This window comes from Sphaeramia orbicularis, chromosome 7 (genome assembly GCF_902148855.1).
Source record: "Sphaeramia orbicularis chromosome 7, fSphaOr1.1, whole genome shotgun sequence".
NCBI lineage: Eukaryota > Metazoa > Chordata > Actinopteri > Kurtiformes > Apogonidae > Sphaeramia > Sphaeramia orbicularis.
This window is the reverse complement of record NC_043963.1, coordinates 25,743,349-25,754,889: the sequence shown is the minus strand read 5'-3', so window position 1 is coordinate 25,754,889 and position 11,541 is coordinate 25,743,349. Positions and strand designations below refer to the sequence as shown.

The 11,541-nt window shown below is 36.6% G+C and overlaps 1 protein-coding gene across 2 annotated transcripts; it reads right to left on the bottom strand.

The window, feature by feature from the left end:
* Window positions 1-100: 100 nt before the first annotated feature.
* On the bottom strand, window positions 101-6,534 carry lemd1 (LEM domain containing 1). Of its 2 annotated transcripts, none has more exons than XM_030137871.1 (6): window positions 6,248-6,534; window positions 5,319-5,424; window positions 3,452-3,598; window positions 3,296-3,357; window positions 925-989; window positions 101-743 (listed from the first exon to the last, which is right to left on the bottom strand). In XM_030137871.1, the coding sequence occupies exons 1-6, from the start codon at window positions 6,440-6,442 to the stop codon at window positions 431-433; spliced, it is 888 nt and encodes a 295-aa protein (XP_029993731.1). In that variant the 5' UTR covers window positions 6,443-6,534; the 3' UTR covers window positions 101-430. The 2 variants fall into 2 exon arrangements, with proteins under 2 accessions (XP_029993731.1, XP_029993730.1); XM_030137870.1 differs by having other exon boundaries at window positions 925-993; window positions 3,300-3,357.
* Between the last annotated feature and the right edge of the window lie 5,007 nt (window positions 6,535-11,541).

Sequence of the window (11,541 nt, the reverse complement as noted above, 5' to 3'; positions counted from 1 at the left end):
AATAAACAGACAAATATAAACAATATGTAGGATCCTTAGAAATTTACTGCCACAGCTTAAGGTCAATAATTGAAAACGGTTAACATCACAAGAGTAGATATGAAGTAATGCATCCTTTATTCAAGCATAAATATAAAAACAACACAATTATATGCAAGAGAACTTGTTGAACAGCTCCCGTCATAAATTCACATAATGAAATACAAAAATGCAGCGTTCCTCTTATTAATTATACATTTGCAAAAAAATACTTAGCTCTTTAAACTTTAATTTCAAGGTTCACTTCTGTACAGGCACACAAATACAGCGAACAACAATATGCAGTGTAAAAACGTGTATGCTTCAGGAACTTTGGGTATTTGTTGGCTTGTTATCAACTGAAACAACAAATGAGTAATTCACACAACCCGAGCACAAAAATAACCCAAAGTTACTCTCCTTCAGAGAACACTGGAGTGCCCTGGGTCTCATCCTGAAGCAAAAGCCCCTCGTCGTCCTCTAACCTCTGGTCTAGGCTGTCCAGCAAGGCCATGAGGGGGCTGAATGAGCTGTCCTCGACACAAATATAGATGAAGTAGAGGACGCAGGCTACAATGAGGAACACAAACATCTGTATGTAGACAGGCACAAGGCGGCGCTCCACCTCTTGTCGCTCCAGGGTTGTGGGACTGACTGGAGTGTCTGGGTACACATACTGGATGGGTCTTCCTGCTGCACCCTTGATGGGTCTCCGACGAGTAGCACTGAAATGGTAGGCACAGACACCCAAATCACAAAAAGTACAAAATGTGTGGCATGTGCGAGTTGCTCAACCTGAACTGATTCTACTTGTTTTAACCTCTCACTTCTCACTCAACTACTTCCTGAGTAGCTGTCCACAGTTTATCACTGGCGCGGTACAACACTTTGTACTACTGTACTTACTAGATCCCTGTGGGTGTAGGCTCCGTGTCTGGAAACAAGTCTTTGAAAGTATCTTTGACAGGCTCCTGGAAAAAAAGTGGGGAAAAAAACTTAAAATCACAAACAAAAGGAACCAGAAAAAACAATGAAATGTTTTTGACGCAGACAGCAGTGTCCCACAGAGACAAAAGCCCAGCAAAGAGAAGGGTGCTCATTGGTATAATAGCCAAAACAATGTGACACATACACTACATATAACACCAAAACACAGCCGGTGTTGCTATTATGTATGATTCATCATTTTCCATTTTGTGATATATGGAAGGAGTTACACATTAGCCACTGTGCTCTCGTAGATGATGCTCACACCCACACCAGGTGCTGAGAGGAGAAAAAAGGGAAGTAAATATGAGCAAAAAAGAAGATATTTGTGCCTTCTTTCCCCGCTCAGAGGGGAAGGCCATGGGAGTGTAGAACGGGGACTGGGTGTTCACGGTGTACTTGACCAGGATTGGTGTGTCCAGCTGAGAGGAAGGAGATGTAAAAGATTATAGTACACTGAATTTTCACGGTCTGCGTCTCCTTCTGACCCTGGTGAACCTCTTCAATTCTTTAACCACTTGCAAAGTTTGAGCTTAAAGTGTGACTGAGCAATGTAAGCACTACTGACCCTGTTGGACTGTGACCAATGGTCTTGCTCATTGCTCCCATTCAGCTCTCTTTCAATGTCCTCACGAGATGAGAGAGACCTCCGACTCTCCATCTGTTGTTTAGAGCAAGAATGTGCATGATTGATCGAGCCCGGACCTCATTACTTTGAACAACCAATTAAAATGCAATGACAGGCTCATTTTTTTTTTTTTTTTTTTAAGATGCATAAAAATGGGTATGAAAATGTAGAATCTTAACTTTCCTCCTCAACCATCTGTGTGATGCTGAAGCTCGGAGAGGAAACTGAAGAGCTGATGGATATAACTGAGTTTGATTCTGATGTAACCTGTAACAAAACAACGTTTTTTAACAACAGCACAGGAAGTATCTTTCATTCATCACTAAATCTTTCCACCGGTACCAATTTAAAGGAGTGATATTTTGCTAAACCCACTTTTATTAGTCTTTGGTTCATTTATTTGTGTATTTGTGGACCCTAATAGTTTCAAAAGTTTGAATTTGAACCCTCCAGGTGCTGCAAAGCTATCTTTATATTTATTCCGGCAAAAATCAAGTGGATTTCTACAACCTGTTTCAATTCCTGCTTAATTTGTTACATTTTATAACTAGTTATGTCATTACATTTGCACCTATAAGGTCAAGACTTCCGACAAACATTTCTCAGAGTACGCCATAATTGTTTATCAGCAGCAGCGGTTGTAGTAAAAACTGAAAATATGTCCAAACTTCGAGCCGATTACCTAAAATGTTCAGTTGTTGGTTGTATTAACAGACACAAGTGGCTAAATGGGACAGAAAGCATGGTCAACAACCTGGAGGGGGTGGGGCCTGAAGTGGCTCATTTGCATTTAAAGGGCCAGCGCTCAAAACAACCTTTCTGGTGTCATCACTCAGAAATAGGGTTGAAGATGGACTTGTGGAGTTGAATTAATGAAGAATTCAGACCCAAGTATAGCATTTACAGTTTATGCAGACCACAGGGAAATGTTTTAAAATGTGTAATTCCATTTAATAAACCAAAATATCACTCCTTTAAAGCAATGATAATGAAACTTTCCCCAAACTGACTGTGCCACAAGGATGCAAAAAAAGTTACTCTGATAATCTGAGCAAGGAATGCTGAAAATGTAAATCCACAACAGACCAGCCTACCCCTTTAGCTAATCCTGAGCGCTGATCTACAGATGATGCCTTACTAATGCCAGAGGGAATCTGTGAGCAGCAAGGCCGACTCCGCTCTGATGATTTTAACACATTCTTTGAATTCCACTTACGACTAGGTTCCTTGTGTTTCGAAGCACGAGCACGCTGCAAAAAAAAAAAAAGATCCAGCCAAGCCAAACCGAGAGAAGACAACAGTGTCCTCACTTTTGAAGTCACTTTTACACAACCATGTGACTATCCAGGAGTATTTACCAGTTGAGATGATGGCAGAAAGCACTGTGGGTAACCATAAACACCACTCAGAAAAGGCAGTTTTACCTGTAACAAGTAAAAGAAAAATCACAAACCACCTGTAGTCAAAATGAAAACTGTACTTCAGAGTTTTACAGTTGCATTTTGTAACCACTAAGTGGCACTGCAGGGACGACTGACTCCAAAAACTAGTTGCTAGAAAGAAAGCACAAATGAGATCAAATAAAAAGCACGAGTGTAGAGGGAATATAAAGGCCGTAGTTCTAGTCAATTTAAGGTACAAGTCCTTGGTTCATGTTCTCACCTCACTGCTCTCTTGTTCAGCCTCGTCTTCCTGTTCAACTGTCTGTTTTGTGTCTTCAGTATCTGTGAAAGTCCAATGAAATACGAAGAGTGTTAGAGCATAATTACAATACTGACATGAGCAAGAATAAGTGTCTGTTAACGTCTCTGTTCTTACCTGACTCTTCATTTTTGTCTTCAGCATTTTCCTCCTCTTCTTCGCTGTCAGAGTACAACACGGCTTCCTCTGCGCCATTCTGCGTGTCATGTCCATCAGACTGAAGCAGGGTTCGGAGCTTCTTCTCATACAGGGCTCTAGTGGAGGCTAGAAAAGGGATAGAATACTATTACAAAGAGTTTTACAGGGACGAGTCACAATTAAAAGACCCACTGGCTCATTTAATAAAAACAAAAACCTGTGCAGTAAATATATGCAAAGAAGGGTTTTCCTGGTAAGTATTTTTGACTTTTATTTGTATGTTTTCAACAGAAATATGTGGCAGTTCTTCAGAAACCACTAGTGTAGGCATTTTTCTTAATAAAGTGACTGATGTTACGACTGCTACTGGCTAATTCATTTACTTCTATTACATATACAATGTGGTGATCCTGTTAACCTTTTAACCCCATACGTATCTGTGGTGAGTGTTTTGAATCTATAATTTATTTTAAATATTCATAAAAATTCAACCGTTTGCTCAAAACGCAAAGCAGTGAGTGAGACTGACTCACTATCAAAATAGACGATTTGTTTTTTGTTCTACACCATTTTCCTTGTCATTTTTTGTTTTTACTGTTGTTTGCAGTGCTGTGGTGAGTTTCCTTTATGTTTTTTACTGTGTTTTTACCGAGTTTTGACCATGTAACTGCTTTTTAGAATTCAACCAGGTGCCAAGTTGTTGTTCAATGTGTTCCAGTTCACAGTTCATGTCAAACATCCTAAATCTCTTACTGATGTACATTCTGAGTACATTCAGCACTTGAGTAAAACCTGTAAAACTTCAATTCCTCTCTTAATCTTTTTCTGTTACTGCACCCTGTTTTGACCCTAAAACACACAGTAAAGCAAAACCACTGAACAAAGCCTGTTTCATTGAAATAAAATCTCAGGGGTTAAAGAGTTTAAAGGGTTTGAGGGCTTTTTCTTTATCCAAGCTGAAAATTCTGAGGCTGAAAGATGTCACTGAATCAAATCCCTTGAAGATGATTTTGAAATATTATGCTGAATAATACATTTAACTTGAATAGTAATATAATATCTTAACCATAGAAGTTATAGGTGCACTCATGTTTATTTATCTGTCAGCTGGATTATACGGAATGAAATCATAGTAGAGCAGTAGATGCTACCACTGATTTTATTTATCATTGCTGCTATAGTTGTCATATAATTTTATTTCATTATTCTCTGGCATTGTTTTATTGCGTTATTTACGTATTTTTAAAGATTTTATGGGTTTATAGAGGGAGAGCAAACCCAATTTTATTGTGCACGGACCTTAAATGCACATAATAAATAAACTTGAACATGAATGCAGAGGGCAAAACATAAGCCTATTAAATTATCTCCACTAAATTTAATGAAAATCAGTGCGACTGTTTCAGCATAATCCTGCTTATACAGACGTGGAAAAAATTACTAGACAACCCATGTTTTCTTCAATTTCTTGTTCATTTTAATGCCTGGTACAACTCAAGGTACATTTGTTTGGACAAATATAATGATAACAACAAAAATAGCTCATAAGAGTTTAATTTAAGAGCTGATATCTAGCCATTTTCCATGTTTTCTTGATAATAACCAAAATCACTTCAGTTGTTACATCAATAACTATGCCATTGTACTGACAAAAACAGTGCTTTTAGGCATTCCATGTTTTCTTTTGTGTCTGTTTTAGTCACATGATACACACAGGAGTTAGTACTTGATTGCATAACCATTGTTTTTGATGGTCCAATAATTTTTTTCTGTAACTGTATACAAACAACCCCATAGATGCAAGTGAAGACACAGAGGTAGACATGAACTAAAGGTGGAATCTCACCGACTATGGGTCCTGCTTTCACCCCATGCTTGAGTAGTGCAGCTTTGAGGTCATCATCAGTCAAAACACTGGGGTCAAGGATCCCGGCATCCTCTGGACCCTCCTCCTAGTCCACACACACATACACACACACACACACACACACACACACACACACACACACAAGCTGTCAGATTACTGAATGCAACTGAAAACATGAGAAACAAAGAGTTCTGTACAGTGAATCATCATCTTATGACAAAAAAAAAAAAAAACTCAGAACAGGTGAGTAAATAAATGTAATCTGAACATTTGAACCCAACCCACATATTATATATCCTGCAAATGCAACAAATGTTTGTTTGGTTTTTTTGGGTTTTTTTTAGAAAAATCTCAGTTGTTCTCTCTCAAAAGACAAGATTTCAAGATTCTCAAGGAGCTTACTATTATAGTAAAATTTTACTCTAAACAGTACAGTTGATTTAATAATGGAAATTTTTTCCCAAATAGACTAAACACAGTGTTCCCAAACAGACACTGTTTCCAGATCAGGAATAACTTATGGAGTTCTTTTTCTTGCTGGCACAAATAAATGAACATGACAGGTGTGCCAACCATGTGCAAGTTACATGTAAATATATAGCTGTCCCATTATACACTATACAGCTGCTGTCTCAGTGGTCAAGGACCCCAAATGCTTCCAGCAAGCTGAGATGAGTGTTTGGCTGCAAGTGACCCAGATTTACACCCCCCACCCCACCCCTTCATTCCCACTTCCACAGCTGCTGAACATGCACTGCACCGGCTTTAACATATACAAAACCAATGATTATTATCCACAGCAGCTGCTTTTAATCACTGAAATAAACTGATAACCATTTCTCAGTCCCACTTTCATGACACTGTGCCGTCCATGTGGTAAACCCTCTGCACAAGTTTTTGGAACTCACTACTACATCTTGTCCTGGGTCCTCTTCGTCGCTGGAGAAATCCGCAGCGTTTTTCTGATCTATGTGTTTCATGTGTAACTCCACGTAAATCTCCTTTTTGCTCTGGGCAGGTGGCAAAGCGACATTGTGGGCAATTAAATCTGACTTCAGCCTAGATTTGGAGAGCTGAGAAGGGTCCTCTGCGAACACCGGCATAGCACAGCAACACGATGGAAACAAGGTCAACGGTGGGGTGTGTCTGCTCTTATAGGCTATTTGTAAATTAAAAGGAAAAAAATAAATTAAAAGAAAGAAAGAAAATGGGGGGAAAAAAAAAAAACGAGTCTCGGCTGTTTCCTCGGTGTAACCCCTCTGTCCGCGGTGTGAGGTACACACTGGCTGGTCTGAGAACAGCTGCAACTCAACACTTGATTGACAACGTGTAACGCAATAAGCTAGCTTCACAGAGGCTAGCATTAGCATTGCCTTCTGTCAAATTTTTCGGTGTCTTTTTTTCAAAATAGAAAGCTGAAGATTTCTCTAAATTTCAAAATTGAAGATGTTTTATTTGGTTTCTTTATTAGTGATCTACCTGCTAAGAAATTGTTTTGTCTTAATCTTACTTCCTTATTAGCAAAATTTGATGTATATGTAGGCAAATTTGCCAATTAGAAACCCAGCTTTGCAGTCTTTAAATCTTACTTAAAATCCTACTTGGACACTTAAATTTTGCACTAACCCTAAAGCTATGAAGACTAAAGCCTTATGTAACGAATTTAAGTAGTAAAATAGTTATTTATTTATTTACTTTCTTGTTTATTCCTTTACTTTTATTTATTTCACTTACTTACCTATATATGTATTTATATTTAATTTCTTCCTGCCTCACCTCGAGCATTATGTTTTCTCCATGACATGTTCTGTTCTATTGGTATATGGCATTATGTAAATAAAGTTTGGAGGAAAAAAAAACACAGGCTAGCATTAGCAAGGACAGTGTATGCTTAGCTGTTTTTTTTTTTTTTTAAGTATCTCTTTTCATTAATATGCATGAAACAAAAGAAAGAAAATGGGGAGAAAAAAAAAAAAACGAGTCTCGGCTGTTTCCTCGGTGTAACCCCTCTGTCCGCGGTGTGAGGTACACACTGGCTGGTCTGGGAACAGCTGCAACTCAACACTTGATTGACAACGTGTAACGCAATAAGCTAGCTTCACGCAGGCTAGCATTAGCATTGCCTACTGTCAGATTTTTTGGTGTGATTTCAGTCTTTTTTTCAAAATAGAAAGCTGAAGATTTCTCTAAATTTCAAAATTGAAGATGTTTTATTTGGTTTCTTTATCAATGATCTACCTGCTAAGAAATTTAGTCTTAATCTTACATACTTATTAGCAAAATTTGATGTACATGCAAGAAAATTTGCCAACCAGAAACCCAGCTTTGTGGTCTTTAAATCTTACTTAAAATCCTACTTGGACACACTTAAATTTTGCACTAACCCTAAAGCTATGAAGACTTAAGCCTTATGTAACGAATTTAAGTTGTAATATTTATTTATGTTTGTATGTATGTATTTATTTATTTATTCCTCCGGTATCCGGGTGCGCCTTTTAAGCACACTTTGCAATTCGTGTTAAAAAACTTCATATTATTTTTCACAATTTAAATAACATTAGAATTCAAAAGTTGTTCATTTTTGCATGATCTTTAAAATTCTGGCCACCAACTAAAATTTGCACATTGTAAACAAAAGAAAATTACAAGACTAGCATTTGTCTCCCAAGTGTGCCTAAAATGCACTATTTCCTCTATGTGATATGTATGATTAGGGCTGACCTTGATTTACAAAAATAAAATCAAATTAGAGCAGAAAAATAAATCAATATATAATATTTAATAGTTTGATTTATAGGTGTGCATTTTTCATACACTTTTTGACAGATGCTAGTGTTTTTGAACATTTGACCTAGCGCCAAAAATAATAATGCAAATTAACCAATGTTGTTTTTAATCATTGACATATGCCAGGCTGCAAAAATCAAATAATATGTGATCCACTTTTTATGTAGTATATTAAAAAAAATAATTTTTTGTGTTTTTTGCATCCAAAACAGTGGTTTGTTTACCATACAAACACGGCATTTAAAAGGTTAAAAAATGTAACAGTTATTGAGTATTTGGTATTTTTATTTACGGCTCAAGTTGATGAAATAGAAAAAAGTGTAAAAGAATTAAAAACAAACTGTATGAAAATTTTTTTTGACATTATTCCACAAGTGTGCCAAAAAGGCACTCTTGGTGCTTAGTAAGGACCTTGCTGGACAGGATACCGGAGGGTTATTTATTTATTTATTTTCTTGTTTACTCCTTTACTTTTATTTATTTAACTTACTTACCTATATATTTATTTATATGTAATTTCTTTCTGCCTCACCTTGAGCATTATGTTTTCTCCATGCCATGTTCTGTTCTATTGGTATATGACATTATGTAAATAACGTTAAAAAAAAAAAAAAAAAAAACATAGGCTAGCATTAGCAAGGACACTGTATGCTTAGCTGTGTGGTTGTTTTTTTTTTTGTTTTTTTTTTTAAGTAGCTCTGTTCATTAATATGCATGAAACAAACTGAAAGCACTTGGATTTGACCTTTTATTGTATCCTATATGTTCAGTATTTATATTAATTAATAGTACTTGCAAGAGGAATGTTATTGGTTTGTCAAAGTCATTTTAGTTGAGGGGCCACATACAGCCCAGTGTGACAGGTAAAATAATGTAAGTAATGTCAACTATAAACTATTTTCTGTGTTTTAGAGTGGAAAAAAGTAAAATTACACCATGAAAATGTTTATATCTATAAACTATCCTTTTAAAAATGTGACTAACATGAACAACCTGAAATTTATTAAGAAATGTAAGTGCAATTTTAACAATATTAAACCTCAGCTTCAATACAATTTGCAGATCACAGTGAATCTACAAATACATAAAACATTTAGCAACAGGCATAATATTGTTAAAATTGCACTTCTCTTAAGACATTTCAGGTTCATATTTGTTCAGGTTATTCACATTTCTTTTTTATACTAAAACAAAGAGAGAAATTCGGAGCTGTCATTATTTATAGGTTATTATGGTAGTATTTTACTGATCCAACCCATTTGAGATGATATTGGTCTGTATGTGACCTCTGGACCAAAATGATTTTAACATACTTGATTGTAATTATCTTCAGTGTAATGTTTTCATTTCACAAATTCATCCCACAGACGGGATTGGATTGGACCCTCTGGTTTTGGCCAGCAGGCTGTATGTTTGGTACCACTGGTTTACAGAGTGTGGAAGGTAAAGAAATAAGCAATAAGATTTATAGAATAGAATAGAATCTTTACTGTCACTGTTGCAGGAACAATGAAAAATTAATTTAAAAGAAATGTTGTAATGGCAGCTTTTCAGGCGAGTTTGATTATGAAGCATATCAAGGTATAAAGTTACTATATTGTTATATTCACTAAGTTCACTGTTTGTTGATCTACATCTCAGACTAAACTATGGCAGTTCTGACCTTGTTTGCATGATTCCAAACAGATCTTCAGTGCGACTATTGACAACACAAACCATACAGAAAACAGACGTTTCATTTGTAGTTTTACTGTGGCTGTTTTCTGTCTAAAAACAGAACTAAGCTAACAGAGCTATAATGTAAACTATCAGCTGATGCAGCACGTGGAGATTATAAGGCACATCGATATATTTGTTTGAAGAAAAAAACTTGATGATACCATAATAGAGATGTGTGTAGACATTGAGGGCTGTAATTTTTTCACGCTTTACAGAAACACAGCATTGTTTTGCTGGTGGTTTTGGTAGTTTTCAGCTATGTGAATGAGAGTTTTGAACATCAGTACTACAAATAAATCCTTAAATTAAAGAGAATTGAGGCAAAGCAGCAAAATTCTGGTTGTTTTTAGATAGCCACTTTCAATCTAATATGGTGAAGGTAGCTCTGTTTATACACACAGATATAGCCACTGAACAAATACAAAGTTTTACGTCAATTCATGTAAGTTTTTGGACAGTAGGGAAAAATGTAGACACACAGGTTGGAGCAAAAAGATGATTTTGTGGTGCTTTATGATAACTGCTTTCAGTCCATAATGGCAGCGAAAATACACTGGTGCTGTAGATGTTACAATGGAACAAGACATGAGTTTCACTTCTTGGTTACAGTGCAAATTAATTTCTACCTTTGACTTCCAGATGAGGGGCAGCGGGGGTTAACTGCTTCTGCATTCTCACAGCAGTGTCGTCTGTAGTGGTAAGTCCTTTTTGTGTTACCTGTCGACAGAATCACAATAATTATATGATATTTTCCCCCAAAGAAGCATTAACATCAAGGTCTTATTTGAGAAAAACTACTGGATTTTCTGTTAATAAGCTTGCTTGCCGGAAGTGTAGCTTGGTACTCTAACTGCTCAACCAAACTTCGAGCAAAGGGATGTAATTTAGTTGAAATGATGGGGAAAGCCAACCAGAAAACCAGGACTATCTGTTCATCAGTGTGTAAACAACTACACTTTTTGCTCAAACTTAGCATTAAAATAACAGCTTCTCTCCACTACAATTATTCTGCTTCATGAACAGGTTCTGTTCACAAGGAAAAAACAGTTCATCCTAAAAAAAAAAAAGAAATGATAGAACAGACGTTTCCAGGTATAAAGTCGACAGTATTGTGCATTTTTAGTTTGCAGTTTGCGTTTCACTGTGAGGTGCATAAAATTGTATCAGAATAACAGACGATTCCCCACTGAGGTTATGTCAGTAAAATGGAACAACTGCATATTTCTAACCCCAAGTGGTATTGATGTGAAGGAGTCTGTCTCCCGTTTGCTTTTCATTTGCCTTTTCCCTTAACTCACGAACACCTGATGAGTAACGTATTTTGGCTTTTGTCTGCATAAATGTCAATGTTGATAGAGGTTTGAAACATACTTCAAGACTAAATTGGTTCTTGTGACTGCCATAGCTGCAAAAATTTAATATAACAGCTAAAATCTCTTTGTCATCTCCACATTCAAAATGCTAAATAACAAGCCAGCAGGTGTTTACAATGAATGCAGTGATATTTGGTTTTGAGTCATACAGATCTGATCACCTGCTGTGCTGTGTGTACTCTCGGGAACTTGAACTGTAGCAATTTGGGACTGGATCAACACATTATGATTCAAGGAAAACAGCATTTGTTTTCAGAGGGGATTTTCAAAGAGCTGAGGGCGCTGTACCTGCTACAATGGGATCCAGCCTTATTTACTATCAT

What these genes read in the sequence shown, in the direction of transcription:
- lemd1 (XM_030137871.1), bottom strand. Translation starts at nt 6,442, where the DNA reads ATGCCGGTGTTCGCAGAGGACCCTTCTCAGCTCTCCAAATCTAGGCTG. An exon ending in ACCCAGGACAAGATGTAGTA is followed by an intron (nt 5,425 to 6,247) that starts GTGAGTTCCAAA and finishes TGTGTGGACTAG; the next exon opens with GAGGAGGGTCCAGAGGATGC. An exon ending in GAAAGCAGGACCCATAGTCG is followed by an intron (nt 3,599 to 5,318) that starts GTGAGATTCCAC and finishes TCCCTTTTCTAG; the next exon opens with CCTCCACTAGAGCCCTGTAT.